Source organism: Dromiciops gliroides, chromosome 3 (genome assembly GCF_019393635.1).
Source record: "Dromiciops gliroides isolate mDroGli1 chromosome 3, mDroGli1.pri, whole genome shotgun sequence".
Taxonomy (NCBI): Eukaryota; Metazoa; Chordata; class Mammalia; order Microbiotheria; family Microbiotheriidae; genus Dromiciops; species Dromiciops gliroides.
Window position 1 is genome coordinate 529,595,627 of NC_057863.1, and position 18,084 is coordinate 529,613,710.

Below are 18,084 nucleotides of genomic sequence, written 5' to 3' on the forward strand. Positions count from 1 at the left end.
TAGTTAGGAGACTGGTTGTAAATTATTCTGGGAAGGGCTATTAGAGGGCGGTTATCCCAAGTTCTTCACATTACAGGTGAGGAAAGTGAACCCTAGAGAAGACTGATTATACAGATAGTAAGGGATGGAACTGAGACTGGAAGCCAGGTTCTCTAACTTCAAATCCAGAGCTCTTTCTTTTGTATCGTGATGTCTCTCTTACAGGGCTCTTATGAGAGAAGTCCTGATAACCTTGCAGTGACATATAAATATGATTTATTTATGATTTCTATCAGAAGGTTCTGAAGTTGTCTATTCTTCACTGAATGCTTGGATGAAGGCACAGGCATATTTTTCAAATATTTGTATCACATGAATTTGCGAGAGATCAGGAAAATGTTGGATAACAGTCAAGATTCAAAAAGAATCTAGACTGTTCAAGAATCTAGGTCAGACTTACTAGCTGTGTGACCTTGGGCAAGTCACTTAACCCTCATTGCCCTGTGCCAAAAAAAAAAAAAGAATCTAGGTCAGAACAAAGGAACAGATCTAGGAAAATGAAATGCAATAGAGATAAATATAAAGTCTTGCAAGGTTAAAAAAACAAACTGCATAAGAATAAGACAAGGTATATATATTCAAAAAGTAGCTCATGTGAAACATATTTAAGGGTTTTAGTTGACTGTAAACTTAAGTAAACTAACAAACAGCATTATTTAGTTGTTAAAAAAACAAAACAATTCAATGACAATAGCTGGCTACGTTGATAGTAGTAGCATATCCAGGACAAGGGAAATGATCATAATCTGTACTCCTCAGACTGCATCAGGACTGCTGTGGTCAATGCTGAGCTCAACATCAGAGGAAGGTCATTGACAAATTGGAGGGCATCCAACATGGTAGTCTCAGAGTCATGTCACCTGAGGAATAGCTGATAGAACTGACTATATCTAGTCTGGAAAAGATAAGACTTAGGGGCAACATGCTGTTTGTTTGTTTTGTGTGTGTGTGTGTGTGTGTGTGTGTGTGTGTGTTTTGCAGGGCAATGAGGGTTAAGTGACTTGCCCAGGGTCACACAGCTAGTAAGTGTCAAATGTCTAAGGCTGGATTTGAACTCAGGTCCTCCTGAATCCAGGGCCAGTGCTTTATCCACTGCACCACCTAGCTGCCCTGCAACATGCTTTTTTAAAAAAAAAAGCAAGACATATTGCCCTGATTGCTGTCTTAAAACCCCAAACCAGCTGGCATGTGGAAGAGGAATTAGTTAGTCATTAGAGCTTCAGAGAGCAGAACTAGGAACCAGGGAATGAATGGGGACACAAATTTTGGCCCAGTATAAGGAAGGACTTTCCAAAAATTGAAAATAATCCCAAAATAGAATGGGCTGGCTCAGGGGAAAGGGTCTTTGTTCTTCACCACAGCAGAGTTCTAGTAGAGGCTAGATAAGCGCTATTGGAGATATCAAGAAGCATTCAATCAATAAGCATTGGATATAGAGGGATTGTAGCATGGGGTAGGAGACTGGACAAGATAACCCCAAGGATCCTCTTAAATCTGAGATTATAAGATTCCAAGTTATAATGCCTTCCCTGCCTATTTGATAGAGTTTTTGTAAGGATGAAATGAGGAAATAGCTGTGAAAGCACTTTGAAAAGCACAAATAAAAGGCGTTAAGCTCAACAGAACACACCATAAAAATACCAGGTAATAATAGTGGTGGGAGCAAACTTGCACAGTTCTCACACTGAGCCCTTTAAGTTTGAGAAACAACAGAAGATAGGCAGCTAATATTCTGTCAGAATTAGCTCCAGTTTATTTCTTTCACTTTTTCTTCTTCCTGTGAAGGAAAGTATTGAGCAAAGATGAAGAACGTGGAGACATGGCTTCTAATCTCAGCTCTGCCACTAAGTAGGTGTTTGTTCAGTCGTTTTTCAGTCATGTCTGACTTTTTGTAACCCCATTTGGGCTGGTCTTGGCAAAGATACTGGAGTGGTGTGCCATTTCCTTCTCCAGCATATTTACAGATGAGGAACTGAGGCATACTGAGGGCTAAGTGACTTCCCCAGGGTCACACAGCTAGTAAGTGTCTGAGGCCAGATTTGAACTCAGGAGGATGTCTTCCTGACTCCAGGTCCAGCACCCTATCTACTGCCCTTTATAACCTAGCTGCCCCAAGTGGGTGACTGTCATATAATTTATTTGAGGCTCAGTTTCCTTATCTTTCAGAAGCAGCTAAGTTGTGCAGTGGATAGAACTCCTTGATCTGGAGTCAGGAAGAGGCAAATTCAAATTTGGTCTCAGCTACATAACCCTGGGCAAGTCACTTAACCCTCTTAGCCTCAGTTTCCTCATCAGCAAAATGGGGAATAATAATAGCATCTACCTCCCCTAGTTGTCGTGAGGATAAAATGAGATATTTGTTAAGCATTTTATAAACCTTAAAGTGCCACATAAATACCAGCAATTATTATCTATAAAATGATGGGGTTGAACTGAATCTACTCTAGGTTTCTCCAGCCTCTAAGATCCTAATTGATTACTGCTCTCACCTTTGCTTAACGAGATTTTCTGTCCCCTTCATTTAACAAAGTACCCTGAGGCATCCTCTGCAGTTTCCCTGAGAGGTTTCCCATTCAAATGAAACTTCAAAGATGATGCCAGAGCACAAGCAGGACTTGCCAAATCAGTTTGTTCCAGTTTTTCATCCTTTTCAAGTCTCTGATTCTAGCTATGGTTGTTTTCACCTTAAAATGTATCTCTTATTGTTGAAATTTCAGTGGGTCAAATCCTACCATTACGTTATATCCTATTTCTTACTCCACACTGCCCCACCATAATATTCCCCAATACTTGTATCTAGGTAAAATTAGGCTAAAATATTGTGAATAGCCTTGAAGGAGAAAAGAGGTTAAAAATACCATAGCAAGGGGTAGAAACCAAAGAAGGGAGTTCTCTTGCTCCTTGAGGAACCATAATTATGGTTGATTGCAGTTCAGTTCTCAGAGAAGCTTTTGGGCTCACTATCCTGGAGGTTTTTATGAAGATGGTGGCCTTTGGGGTTCAATGGAAGATCTGAACAATGCTGGACTGTGAGGGCCCAGGCAAAAAGGGTTCTATATTTCCATATTCCATGCATGCATATGAGGATCAGGTGAGTTTTTTCCTAAACACTAGTCCCCTTCTTCACGTCTCCTGCCTCTCCTCACCATATTTACCATCCAGGCAATAATAGAAGATGCCAAGGACAACACCAAGAAAACTGACCTAACATTATAGGTTTTAGAGCTAGAATAGTTCTTAGAGGTTGTTCAGTCCCATCCTCTCCTTTTACAAATGAAGTCACACTGTCATAGGGAAAAGGTCTAGTCTCTCTCTGCCCCAGTCCCTCCTCCATTCAGCTGACTGTGACCTTCCTGAAGTGCAGGTCTGACCATGTCACCCCCCATACTCAGTAAACTCCATTGGCTTCCCATCATGTTCAGGATCAATATAAAAGCCTGTGGTATTCAAAGTCCTTCAGAATCTAGCAGCCTCCTATCTTTCCAGTCTTCTTATGCTTTACTCCCCTTCATGATCCAGTGACACTGGCCTTTTTACTGTTCCTTGAACAACACTCCATCTCCTGACCCTGACCATTTTTACTGGCTGTCCCCCATGCCTGGAATTCTCTCCCTCCTTCTATGGCCTTCTTCAAGTCCTAGCTAAAATCCCACCTTCTGAGAGAAGCCTTTCCTCATCCCCCTTAATTCTAGTGCTTTGCCTATGTTGATTATCTCCAATTGATCCTCTATAGATCTTGTTTGTAAATAGTCGTCTCCCCATTAGACTATAAATTTCTTGAAAGCAGGAACTGTCTTTTTTGCCCTTCTTTGTATTCTGAGTTTAGCCCAGTGCCTGTGATTAGTAGCTGCTTAATAAATGCTTAGTTTTCACAGAGTGTAAAAATGAATCTGTTATTTGCCCAACACTGTTAAGTTCTGTGTGGGAAAAGAGTAAATAGCAATAGCAATAGTATTAGTAATTTGTATTTGTAGTAAGTATTTATTAAGTACCTACTATATATCAGACACGGGGATAGAAATAAAAAGAATATTTCTTTTAAAATTATTTAAAAAAATAAATTAACAAAATCAATTTTCTCTCCTTTCCATCCCCACCATTGGGGGAAAAAAGGAAAACCAACTTTGTAACAAAAATTCATAGTCAAGCAAAATAAATCCCCACATGAGCCATGTCCGATATTTCTAAACACCAAGATTAAACAGTTAGCATCACAGGTGGGATTTGAACTCTGGTCTTCTAACTTCAGAATCAATGCTTTTTTTCCTGTCTCACATGGCTTCCTTTATAAAATATTGTCAGAAGTGGGATATAAAACCATGTCTGCAGGGGAGATCATCACCTTAACATGGTCAATTTAGTACAACTTCATAATACAAACCAGCTGACAAAGGGAATGGAACAAGGCAAAAATCAGGCCAAATGTCCTAGTGAAAATTCCTTTGTGTGAAAAGGAAAGTGATTTTTATGACTTGCTTGTAAAGCTACAGGTCTGAAAATCCATTGTTCCCTATCACTTGGAGTATTTGAACAGTGGCTGAGTGGTCACCTGTCAGGGAACCTGTGGAAGGGATTCATATATTTGGTGTGACTCTTGGATTAGATGACAAAACACCACCGCTTACCAAGAGGTTGGACCTAGAAGGAGGGAAGGCCTTGAAGAGTCTAACCACCTGCCACAGTCAATAGACCTCTCTTCAAGCACTGATAGTCTGCCTGTCCTCATTCCTCAGTGGTTGCCAAAACCCCACCTCCCTTGCTGAATCCCCAGCTGTCACTGTACAAACGTCATCCCCCAGCTCCTATTTTCCTGCTCCCTCCAATATCCCACTCAAGATTTACCATCCTCTTTCATTATATTCTCTGGGATGCCTGCTCCATAATGAACAAACTTGCTTTCATCTTAAACTTTTTCCTACCCTACTCTTTCTATTTCATGTCTGTCTTTGAGGCCCAGTTCTCTTCTGACACTGAACCCTTGGCCATGCTTACCAGTAGTTACACTTTCATTCACAGCCTAGTTCACTGATGTGCTAGGGAAGTCCAAAAATTCCTTGCTTCCCATTGCTACTTCCAGACTCTTTTCTCTCCCACCAGCACTAAGAAACCAATTCTCCTTCGAGGTTCATTCAGTGCAAATTTGTGGCCCAATCAACATTCTGAAAATGTCATTTACTAACCCTTGCTTAGTACATACTTCTTCCTTCCTCAATAAGTTCAGTGACTGATTCTCAGTTTTTCTCTCCATCCTTACTCCTCGCATACTACAGGACTTCAATGTACACATTAATATTACAACATGTGTTAATACTTTTCAGATCTTATTCAGTTCCTACGACCTACTCCTCCATTTCACCCCAGCTACACATTTCCATGTAAGTGAACTCCAAAATTTCTTTATCTGATCATAATCTTTTATCATTCTGTCCTTCCCTCAGCCTTACAAACTCTTCATCTTCAGCATGATTTCCAAATCCCTCGATTCTTTTCCAGACAATCCCCCCTACCCTGATTACCTTCTTCTCTCTTGTGTATCCACTACACTCAAGTTCCTTATCCCCTTGTCCTGTAATGTTGATTATGCTTTATGACACCCAACCTTGAATTACTTTCACTATCTGCTACCTTCGTTATTATTCCCATGCTAATGAATGGAGCTGGATAAAAATCATGAGAGCATTCTGACATTTATGTTACCTAATTTCCATTGGGCCCTTAAGGCAATGCTTTTTTATTTCCCTAATCCATTTGCTATCCCCCTCAGCACAGCAGTTATTCCAAGCTTTTCATCCCTTTTCAAACTTATTGTGGCACCATTCCCCTATCTTCTAAGTTAAGGACTTTCTTCTTACTTCAGTGAAAAAAAAACTGAGGCTCTCTTTTCCTCATCTTACATCACTCATATTTCTTCCCTCACCATTTCCTCCCACCTCACATAACAAGGTAGTTTCTTGCCAAGATAAGTCCTTCTTCATGTACCCTTGATCCTATTCCACCCCATCTTCTCTAGCCAATTGTCCCATCTATCATTCCCACTCTCATCGATCTTCAATTTCTCTTTAGCTATTGGCTGTTTCCCTGCTGCCTAAAAATATGATCATCTCTCCTAGCCTATATTTCTCTTCCACTCCTTGACTCAGATCCTTGAGAAAACCATCCACCCTCTTTTCCTCTCACTTTCTTCTAAATCCTCTGCAATCTCCCTTCTGACCTCAAACCAAAACTGTTCTTCAGTCTGACATCACCAACTGTCTCTTGAATATCTCGTGTTGGATATCCTGTAAAAATATCAAATTTACCATATCCCAAACAGAATTCATCATTTCCCCCCCAAATCTTTCCCTCTTCCCAACATTGTGTTTCTGTCAAGGGTACCAATATTTCTTTCTGTCATCTAACCTCGAAATGTTGATTTCAACCCAAATTTTCACCCATGTTCAGTTCATATGTACTATTTGTTGCAAGTCTTACTATTTCCATCTTTACAACATCTCTTGTATACTTCCTCTTCTCTCTACTCACACTGCCACTACTTCACTGTAGACTCTTATCGCCTTGTGCACAGACTATTCCATGGCCTTTTGGTTGGTACCCTTGGCTCAAGTCTCTTCCCATTCCAATCCATGTTCCATTAGGCTAACAAAGTGATTTTCTTAGAGTGTGGCTCTGGCCCTATTACCCCCCTACTGAATAAAACCCAATGGGGGGGCAACTAGGTGGCGCAGTGGATAAAGCACCAGCCCTGGATTCAGGAGTTCCTGAGTTCAAATCTGGCCTCAGACACTTGACACTTACTAGCTGTGTGACCCTGGGCAAGTCACTTAACCCCCATTGCCCCACAAAAAATAAATTAATTAAAAAAAATACATTATAAGTGTGAGTTATTATAGACACAGTCTGGGCTGCTTATCTGGTTCGTTCTCTCTCTCTCTCTCTCTCTCTCTCTCTCTCTCTCTCTCTCTTTCTCTCTCTCTCCTTCCCTCCCTCCCTCCCTCTGAAGATCTGACTTGAAAAGCTATCATTTGGCTCAGCCTCCCAACCCCAAATCCTCTGAGAGGGAATAATATAGAAGACCGCTAGAAGGAAGAAAAAAAAAATCTATTAGGGGCAGCTAGGTGGCGCAGTGGATAGAGCACCGGCCTTGGAGTCAGGAGGACCTGAGTTCAAATCCGGCCTCAGACACTTAACACTTACTAGCTGTGTGACCCTGGGCAAGTCACTTAACCCCAATTGCCTCACTAAAAAAAAAAAAAAAAAAACAAAAAAACCCAGTGGGTCCCGATTATCTCCAGGATCAAATATAGACTCCTCTGACATTTAAAGCTCTCGATGACCTGGCCTCTTCCTAGATAATCTAGCTTTATTACTCTTTACTCCCCTCTATGGACTTTATGATTCAGTGACCACGGCCTTCTTGTTTTGCCCCACATCCAATACTTCATCTCCTGATTTATTTTGTGGCTGTTCCCCATGCCCGTGATACCCTCCCTACCCACCTTCATTTTCTGGTTTCCCTGGCTTCTTTCTTTACTCAGCTCAAATCCCATATTCTGTAGGAGGTTTTTCTGGGTTTGCCACCCTCCCCATTTTCTATCCTCCATCCCTGTCCTCTGTCTCACAGGGATCTCTTTCATTTACACTGTATTTATATTGTACATGCACTGTCTTGCATGTTGTTTCCCCCACTTCAATGGGAGTTCCTTCAGGGATAGAGCTGAGTTTTTACCTTTCTATATCCTCAGTGCTTAGCATAGTGCCTGGCACATAGTAAGTGCTTAATAAATGCTTGTTGACTGACCAACTGATGAAATTCCTTCCATGTTATCTGTGAACACATTTGTAGCCCATCTTGGCCAAGTCAACCCAAAGGCCTTAGAATCCTGGACTGGTAGAACTGGAAGGGACCTTAAAGATCTTTTAACACAGTCTTCTCATTTTACACATAAAGCAACTGAAGCTCATGGAGGTCAAATAACTATTTTAATTATAGATAACCAGTTAATGGCAGAGTTAGAACCAAAACCCATCTCTCCCGAATCCCATCTCAGTGAAGCAAACTGTGATATAGTGGGAAGAACGAGAGAGAGAGCAAGCGAGTGAGCAAGAGAGGGAGAGAGAGAGAGAGGGAGAGAGACAGAGACAGAAACAGAGAGACAGAGACAGAGAGACAGAGACAGAGAGAATTGTACTTGAGTCAGAAGAGCTGGATTTGAGTCCCAGTTCTGATAACTATGAAATACCTGTGTAATCTTGGGCAACTTATTTCACCCTCCTGAGCCTCAGTTTCCTCTCTATAAAATGGGGAGGATTAGATAATCTGTAAGATCCTTTTCAGCTCTAATGACATACAGTTCTGGGGTTCTTTCTATTATGTAATATCCAGACCCTGAGAACAAAACTCCATGGGATTATGTGTTTAAGGTACTGACAGGCATTTTTGAAGACTCCATCAATACAGAAGCAGAGCATGGTGGTACACAATCCACTTCCCCAGGTATTTCAACCCTGACCTAGGACAAAAAATTGACTCTATGCCCAGTGTACTCTGCCTCTCTGCCTCCAAAGTTACTAAAGGTTCTGGTGTAGAAGTTATTTGGTTCCAGAAGGGTCTGTAAACCTGGAGCATAATGGTCACCATGAAACAGATGTTAGGGAATAGTTCTTCTCAGGGTGGTCTGGTGCCATGAGTCCTGGCACTGATGTCCACAGACCTCAGTTCAAATCCTGCCTCTGCCACTTGCTATTGGTGTGACTGATAGCAAGTCATTTAACCTCTCTAGGCCTCGGTTTCTTCATCCATAAAGTAAGATGACCTTTGAGGTCCTTTCCAGTTCTGAATATATGATCCTATGATCAATTCTAACCAATTCTACATTTCAAGCAGGGCAATGAGTATAACAATTTTAATTCTCCTCTTTGGCCAACAAGAGAAGCTTTTGCTTAGGTCAAAGTCATGCTGAAGCTTACCCAAGACTTCCCCAGCAGAAAAACTGGTTAGTTTACTATTTCTGGCCAAGGTGAAATTCTCTTTCTGACCTTCATTGACTACTAACTACTCACTTAGGCACCTTTCTTTGTGTAAAATTGTCAAAGGTGAAATTCTATAGGAACTTCCAAAAGACAAGATTAGCAAGGACTTAGTGAAGTCCAGCCAAATATCTACCCCTTCCTAAGATCTCAAGAGTGTCTCTTGGCTGCTCTATTTGTTACTGAGATTTCTGGAGGCTCTGTCTTTGAGAGGGAGGAAGTGTTTCATTCACAGCCAGGTGTACTGGGACTACAACAAATGTGTGTGTGTGTGTGTGTGTGTATAAATGTGTTAGAAGGATGGAAGGAACATGACAAAGAGGAAAGGCAGTTCATTTCTTAGTAGCTCTGAAGCAAATTGTTTGAAATTATATGTATGATTTGAGGAATGAGAAACACTGAATGAAAAGCCACTTCCCCTCTTACACTCATATATAACCCTAATTAAGTGAGGAGCTAAAAACCTCAAGGGTTGTTGTAACCCCTGGATGTTTCCTCTAAGCCAATTATATCTTAAGATGACTAGATAAAGTGAGGAGAGACATCTCCAGCTATCTTAAAGAAAATCTCAGGATATAGAGGTCTGGCTGGGAAGAAAAACTCTCAAGATACAGGAAGAAGGGATCTTAGCCATTATTTCAGCTGAGGCCCAGAGAAGGAAGATATGACTTGTTCAGGATCACATGATTAGTTAGTGCCAAAGTATAATATTAAAACATAGGTTTCTTGATTCATAGCCTAGCACTCTTTCCACTCAACTAGGCCAGTCCTGACCTTAGCATTAAATTAGTAATGATAATGGTAAAAGCATAGGGAAATAATCTTTGTATCAAATATGCTGATAAAAGTCTGATATCCAAGATACATTTAAGACTGAGTCATTAAGGCAAATGGTCAAAGGATATGAGAAATTTGCAAAAGAAGGCAAAAGAAGACAAAATAGCAATAACCATATTTTTTAAACTGCTGAATCACTAATAAGAGAAATACAAATTACAACAATTCTCAGGGTTCACCTCCTGCTTATCAAATTGGCAAAATGATAAAATATAAAAGATTAAAATAGTCAGTGTTGGAAGAACTGAGGGAAGATAGGTACACTAACATACTATTGGTGGAATTGGAAGTTGGTCCAACCATTCTGGAAAATAATTCATAGTTATACAAGAAAAGCCACTAAATCCTTTGTATCATTTGAACCATTAACCCTTCTGTTGGACATAAATACCAAAGAGGTCAAACACAAAAAGAAAGAACCTGTTTAAACTGTACTTTTCTGGGAACAAAATTGATTGGAGGATAGCTAAAAACAATTGTGGTATATTAATTAATGGAATATAATTGCACTGCAAGGAACGATGAATATGAGGAATTAAGAGGAAAATGGGAAGATGTGTGTGAACTGAGGCAGAACAAAGAAAGTAGAGGTGGGAGAACACTAGATACAACTAAAATAACAGTGAACAAACACAACATTGAAAGGTAATTGAACTCAGATTCAATGCATTGACCAATATTGGTCCCAGAGGGCAGACAACAAATTTGGTTTCCCCCTCTTTTTTTTTTTTTTTTTTTGCCAGGCAGTGGGGGTTAAGTGACTTGCCCAAGGTCACACGGCTAGTAAGTGTCAAGTGTCTGAGGCTGGATTTGAACTCAGGAACTCCTGAATCCAGGGCCGGTGCTTTATCCACTGCGCCACCTAGCCACTCTGGTTTCCCCCTCTTAATAGACAGGTGGGAGACAACCAGGACAGGATGATATAAATGCTGTGTTCATTAATTTTGTTGCACAGTTTTTCTTTATTATAAGGAGTTGGGTGAGGGGGAGTATCATCCACCAGGTAAGAGTATTGCTGTAATAAGCAAAAGACATCAATACAACTTTTTTTAAAAAAAGCATTGTTGTTAAAAATGATGTGGGTTTGAATCCTGTTTATGGCTGTTGCTAGTTGTATGATTATGAACAGACCTCTGTTTCTTCATCTGTAAAATGGGACAACTAAAACTTGTGATACCTCACAAGGTTGCTGGGAGGCTCAAACGAGCTAACGTGTGTAAAAAGCTTTCAGAACTTCACAGGGTATATAAAGGTTAGCTGTGATACCACAGGGGTTTGGAGAAAAAGCAAGAGGGAAAGGAGGAAATAAGAGCAGCCGTTAAGTTAGTTGTGTGACCTTGGGCAAGACATTGAACCTCTCTGGGCCTCACTTTCCTCACCTGTAAAATGAGGAAGTTGGAGGAAAGGGCCTCTCAGGTGCCCTTCCACGGCTGCCATCCAGTGATTATGCCCGGGGTTTTAAAAAGTGCCCAACCCCACAAGATCCTCCCCACTCATCTTCCCAAGTAGCCTGCCATTCGTTCGGACTTGTTCACTAGCTTTCCATCCCCACCCTCCTTCAGACCCTAGAGGACAAGTTCTCCTAGCTGTGGCTACAGCAGCGGCAACAGCAGCAGCATCCCCACTGGGCAGAGGCAGCTAAGGCTGCTGGGAGGTGCCCAGGCCCACAATGGGAAAGCAAGTCAGCTCAGCTTGGCTGAGAGGTAGCCAGGTGCAACCTGGTCCCAGGACAAATCACCCAGTTTCCTCCTTCCTTTAACACATGCCCAGCCCAGATCTTCCAGACTTCACAGAGGGGACCCCACCCCCACCCCCACCCCCAATGGGATGTGTCAGTACAATGGAGACCCTGTGGGTTCTTTTTGCTCCTGCCCCACTGTGTCTAATCACAGAGGAAGAGAAAGCCGTTCTCCCTTTACCTGATTCTGTCCCTCTCTGCTCTCTGCAGCTGCTCGTTTCTCTCCAGGACCTGCAGGATCTGCCTGGCTTCTTCATCATTTAAGAAGCTGAAATCAAACCCCTGAGGAACTTTCGTCATTTTCTTCAGTGTGTAGGATTTACATTTAAGTCCCTTGGCGCCTCCTGCTACTTTGACATTTTCCAAGGCATTAACAATTCCTTCACGAGCTTGGTCCCATAGCCAATAGTAAGCCCTCTTCCTCTGGGAGTCTGAAACCACACTCCTGTGGCACAGCCCACACCTACAGGGCTCATTTTGACAACACCTTAATGACACAATTCTCTCTGCCTGACCAACCAAGACTCACCAGGGAACCCCGGGGGTGGAGAGGGAGCCAATCTCTTTGCAAAGGGGCGGGTTCCCACCTGGCTTTTCCTTCCTCCCCCTAATTAGGATTGTTAAACAAACATTTCTGTACCTTGGTTCTGCCCATAAAGGAGGCTAAGACTTTAAATATTTGCTTTAAACGTTGGACATGGAGGTGTTTGTATTGGCCCTGTTAGTTGGTAGCAGAACCTGAGCGTGGCTATTAGAAGAATTTTAAAAGGGAATTGAGGTCACTTCAGATCTGTAATTAATCTTCCCTTTCAACAAATACCTACAAGTCTCCAGGAGAAAGGTAGCACTACAAAATGGAAATATTTTAAATTAAAGGAAGAGTTTCTCATTTAAACAACTAGGGAGAGAGAAAAACAGACAGACAGAGAGACAGACAAACAGTGACAGAGAGAGAGCCAGAGAGCCAGAGCCAGAACCAGAGCCAGAGATCATGTAGTCTTATAGATTCAGGGCAGCAGAAGTGTGGTATCTATATTAGGAATTAATTCTTTGTCACTCCTCTAGGCCTGTCCCAAACACACCCTTCTAGGGGGTTGTCTCACAAGTCAGCTTCAGACTTCCTGAGTCTAGTGACTACCTAATTTGAAAAGTCTTTTTGATAAAAGTAAGAGAGAGACCTATATGGTAGATGCCAGACAAATGGTCCAATATACCTTTTTTTTTTTTTGGCAGGTCAATGAGGGTTAAGTGACTTGCTCAGGGTCATACAGCTAGTAAGTGTCAAGTGTCTGAGGCCAGATTTGAACTCAGGTCCCCCTGAATCCAGGGCTGGTGCTTTATCCACTGCACCACCTAGCTGCCCCCGTCCAACATCCTATTAACCTTCAGGGTTGTGGAAACCTTAGTAATAGTCTTAAAATGACAAGGGAAATGACACCTTTACCACATTCCCACTGGATAGAGATGGAGGGAGTATGCTAGGCTATTCATGACCTCTCTTTTTCCTCTTCCTCTTTCTGCTAGAGTCTCACAGGAAAACCTGACTATTGGGGAAAGGTGGGGATCTGAGAAAGCACCATGCTGTGGTGGAAAGAACTCTGACCTTGGAGTCATAGGACCGGAGTTCTATTATCTGTCACTTAGTACCAAAGTGATCATGTGCAAGTCACTCACTTTTTTGACCTTAGAGTCCTTATTGGTAAAATGAGATGGTTCGGACCAAATGATTTATAAGATCCTTTACAATTCTTAATCTATAATCCTATTAGGGGTGTGTGTGTGTGTGTGTGTGTGTGTGTGTGTGTGTGTGTGTGTGTGTGTGTGTGTGTGTTTAAGAGAGACAGACGGACAGACAGACAGAGATAGAAAGAAACAGAGACAGAGAGACAAAGACAATGATGGGGTGGAAAGGAGAGGTAGTCTTCCACTAATTTTAAACCTAGGCTAGTCCCTCTGCAAGTCTGGAGCATGGACCTAAGTTGGAAGAAAGAGAGAGGGAAGGATGGAAGGGACAAAGAGAGCAACATCATAAAAAACTTGGGAACTAGGAAAAATGGGTAGTAGTTGCAAAGAAATAGATTTCTGCTCTAAGTAAGGAAAAACTTCCTGGAGATTGGAACTGTCCTATGGAGTTAATGAGTTCCCCCTCACTGGAGGTCTTCACGCAGGGATTGTATGACCACTTGTCAGGTATATTATAGGAGGGAATTGTTGTCTATATCTGGGATGAACTAGATGTCCTCTGAGATTCCTTCCAAATCTGAGATTCAATGATTCTGTGAATTTAAAGGAACCACGGAGGATGAATGCTACAGTACTATAAGCCCAACTCTCTTGAAATAGAAGCATTTCTGATTTCTCTAGACTGTACTCAAAAGATGATGTTATGGGCCCATTCAAAAGTTGTAAGTGTCCACATTGTGCCCTAGTCCCTGGTGACACCTCCTTGCTCTGCCTCTAGGCCATGGAGATATTCATCGGTTTGGCTTCTAATTGTAACAGCTATAGAACAGGAATAATCTCTAGGAATCTTTTCCCACACTCTCCTAACTTCACCAGTCTGTGGGATTGATTCTATACCAGAATACTTCCTTTGATTCCTTATAAACTCACTTAACCCAGAGTCAGAATCTCACCATTCAGTTGCCTATTTGAAGGTCATAAGATCATAGATTTAGAGTTGAAAGGAACCACAGAGGTCATCCAATCCAATTACTTCATTTCAGAGATGAGGAAGCTGAAAGCTAAAAGGGATTAAGGGATTCTCTTGAGGTCACACAGGTAGTTAATACTAGAACTGCAATTTGAACCTGGGTCCACTGAATCTAAATCTAATACTCTTTCCATTGTACCCTGCTGTCATCTTTAACTCAATCTAAAATCCCATTGCAAAGTCCTTGGATCATTGTGTTTACCTTTTCAGCTCATGAAATATGATGGGAGTTGGGTAGGGGGTTTAGATTAAAAGAGAAAAGACTGGATTTTTTTTGTCAATTTAAGGAAGTTTATTAGCATTAAGTCTCGATGGCCAATGAGCCACTTCCCAGCAGTTACTCACCTGAACCATAAGAAGAATAGGACTTCTTTTCCAATAGGTAATAAAAATAACATCATTGATAAAACACTGTGAACATTCCTTTCTGATTTGGACAGTTTTATTAATTTTAATAAAGGGACAGTTGTAAAACAAATATTTAGGAATCATCTCACAGAAAAAAGATACAAAGTATCCTGTTTCTTAGTGTCTAATTTACTTTTTTTAAAATTTTTTTTTTAGTGAGGCAGTTGGGGTTAAGTGACTTGCCCAGGGTCACACAGCTAGTAAGTGTTAAGTGTCTGAGACCGGATTTGAACTCAGGTACTCCTGACTCCATAGCCGGTGCTTTATCCACTGCACCACCTAGCTGCCCCTCTAATTTACATTTGATAGGGATAAAATGTTAAGGTTATTACTAGGAAACCCAAACCTAGAACTATGTGGGGACTATGGGAACATCGTATGTCATCTGCTTGTAGTTTGATTAATAATTACATAGATTTTGTTTTCTCACCATAAAGTCGAATTGAGTAATTTCACAGAAGAGATCCTACTTTAAGAGCAGTAGGGCTGGTCAAGACCAGACCTCCAAGTGGGTCCAAGAAGAACCCTCGGAGGTGAGTCTAAGAAGCAGCCTCAAAGCTGGGTCACAGCAGCACCCCATAGCCTGTACTGCCCTCTGCTACTGGAAAGAGCAGATTGGAAGAAAATCTTTGAAGAATGGATTGGAGGAAAAGGGTTCTCCTAATGCAAGCTGTTGTCTGAGAGGTAGAACCTCCTCATACCTCAGACCACCCAATCAACCTAGTAAAGCTCTGAAGACTGAGGGTTCTGTTTTACTGAAAGAACTTAACAGTGTTTCAGAAGCCCAGAAGACAAGTGGCAAATACCAGCTAGCAGAGAACCCTGCCCCCTCCTAGCAGGAAACAGAAGGATCCAGAAGACCAGTCCTGCTCATCAGTGAAGTGTTATACAGATTATTCCTGAAGGTGACAATGGACATAAAGGCCCACAATCAAGAGTTGTGAGTTGTCTGAGGTACCACCTTGCACCTTTCAGATTGACTGACATGACAAAAGGAAAATGATAACTTTTGAAAGGGATGTGGGAAAATTGGGATACTAGTGCTGGAGTTGTGAACAGATCCAACCATTCTAGAGAGCAATTTGGAATTATACCCAAAGGGCTACAAAACTGTAAGTATTCTTTGATCCAGCAATACCAATACTAGGTCTGTATCCCAGAGACATTAAAAAAATGGAAAAGAACCTATATGTACAAAAATATTTATAGCAGCTCTTTTTGTGATGGCAAAGAAATGGAAATTGAGGGGATGAACCAATTGGGGAATGGTTGAACAAGTTGTGGTATATGAATGTAATGGAATAGTACTGTGATATAAAAATGATGGGCAGGCAGATTTTATAAAAACCTGGAAAGACTTACATGAAATGATGCAAAGTAAAGCAAGCAAAACCAGGAGAACATTGTACATAGTAAAAGCAACATTGTATGATGAGCAACTATGAATGACTTAGCTATCCCTAGCAATACAATGATCCCAGAAAATTCCAAAGGACTCATGAGGAAAAATGCTATTCACATCCAGAGAAAGTACTAATGGAATCTGAATGCAGGTCGAAGCATACTGGTTTAACTTTATTTTTTTCATGGTTTTTCCCCCCCTTTTGGTCTGTTTCCTCTTTCACATCATGACTAATATGTTTTATATGATTATATGTGTATAACATATCAAATTACTTAACATCTTAGGGAGGCAAGAGATGAGGGAAGGAGGGAGAAAATTTGAAACTCAGAAATTTTAAATGAATGTTAAACTTTGTCTTTATGTGTAATTAGAAAAAAATACTATTAAAAAAAGGAATTGTGAGTTAGAATTAAAGTGTAAAGTAAAACTAAGTCAATATGCTGCCTTCAGGGATCCAGATGTATGGTTTAGTGACCCTATTTCTATTTGAGTTTGACACCATTGATCTAGAACAAAGCTTCTTAAACTGTGGGTCGCAACCCCATATGGGTTCTCAAAACTGAACATAGGTGTTTTGTGAAAAACTTGGCAACAGTAAAACATTATGTATACCTACTTTATATACCTAGACACCTGGGGTCACATAAAAATTTCTTAGGTGGGGGCAGCTAGGTGGCACAGTGGATAAAGCACCGGCCCTGGATTCAGGAGGACCTGAGTTCAAATCCAACCTCAGGCACTTGACACTAGCTGTGTGACCCTGGGCAAGTCACTTAATCCTCATTGCCCTGCAAAAAGAAAAAAAAATTCTCGGGCGAAAAGGGGTTGCGAGTGGAAAAAGTTGAAGAAGCCCTGATCTAGAATAAGACCCTCTATGGAGAAAGGATGAGCCATCTCCACTGAATGCTGACCAGGGGTCTCCCACAGGGCAGATAGACTAACTAGGCTGAAGTAGCAAGCAAAACTACTGCCACCACCTCAACTACAACTTCTTCTCAGACCCTGAGCCCAAGGGTCCCGGGAATAGCAGCTCCCTCTCCCCTCAATACTACTGTCTCTGTTTCCAACAAATTCCTACAAGCTGTCATCCTTGGAAGGAACCCCTGTACAGATGTGACCTGGCAACATTCTATGCAGGCATTACTGCCTCTTCAGAGCCACTGAGTTCTTGCCTCCAAAGTCCTTGGCTTTGTCAAATAGTTCAACACCCCAAATTCATATGATTTTATTAATAGGAATGACACTGAAGAAGTTGTTTCACTGCCTATTTGCCCCCCCCCCCCAGGGTCTAAGACCAAGGGGCTTTTGCAGCCAAAACCTCCTCTTTGGCAGGTAGATGACGCAATGGGTAGACATGAATTCAAATCCAACCTCAGGCATGCAGTTAGCTGGATGACTCTAGGCAAGTTACTTACACTCTATTTTGCCTCAGTTACCTCAAGTGTAAAATGGGGGTGATGACAGCCACTACTCTGTAGGGTTGTTATGGGTATCAAATGAGATAACAGTTGTAAAGTGCTTGGCGCAGTGCCTGGAGCATAGTAAGTACTTTATAAATGCTTATTTCCTCCCTCCCTTTTTTTTTTTTTTAATGAGGCAATTGGGGTTAAGTGACTTGCCGAGGGTCACACAGATAGTACATGTTAAGTGTCTGAGGCCGGATTTGAACTCGGGTACTCCTGACTCCAGGGCCAGTGTTCTATCCACTGTGCCATCTAGCTGCCCCCCTCCTTCTTTCTTTATGCATTGTTTCCCCCACTAGAACGCGAAGTTTTGGGGGGCTGGGACTGTCTTGCTTTACTCTTTGTATCCCCAGAGCCTAACACAGTGTATTGTACATAGCAAGTGCTTTATTTAATGCTTTTTCATCATCATTATTAGTATTACTATTATTATCCTTACTTTACCTTGTTGAAT

At 41.4% G+C, this 18,084-nt stretch overlaps 1 protein-coding gene across 1 annotated transcript in view; it reads right to left on the minus strand.

Moving 5' to 3' along the window:
* Window positions 1-12,062, minus strand: part of EXPH5 (exophilin 5) — a 110,559-nt gene extending 98,497 nt beyond the window's left edge. Inside the window, exon 1 of the mRNA XM_043998896.1 lies at window positions 11,823-12,062. Within this exon, the coding sequence (XP_043854831.1) occupies window positions 11,823-11,941 (119 nt within the window). The 5' untranslated portion in view covers window positions 11,942-12,062. The remainder of the gene's footprint in view (window positions 1-11,822) is intronic.
* Between the last annotated feature and the right edge of the window lie 6,022 nt (window positions 12,063-18,084).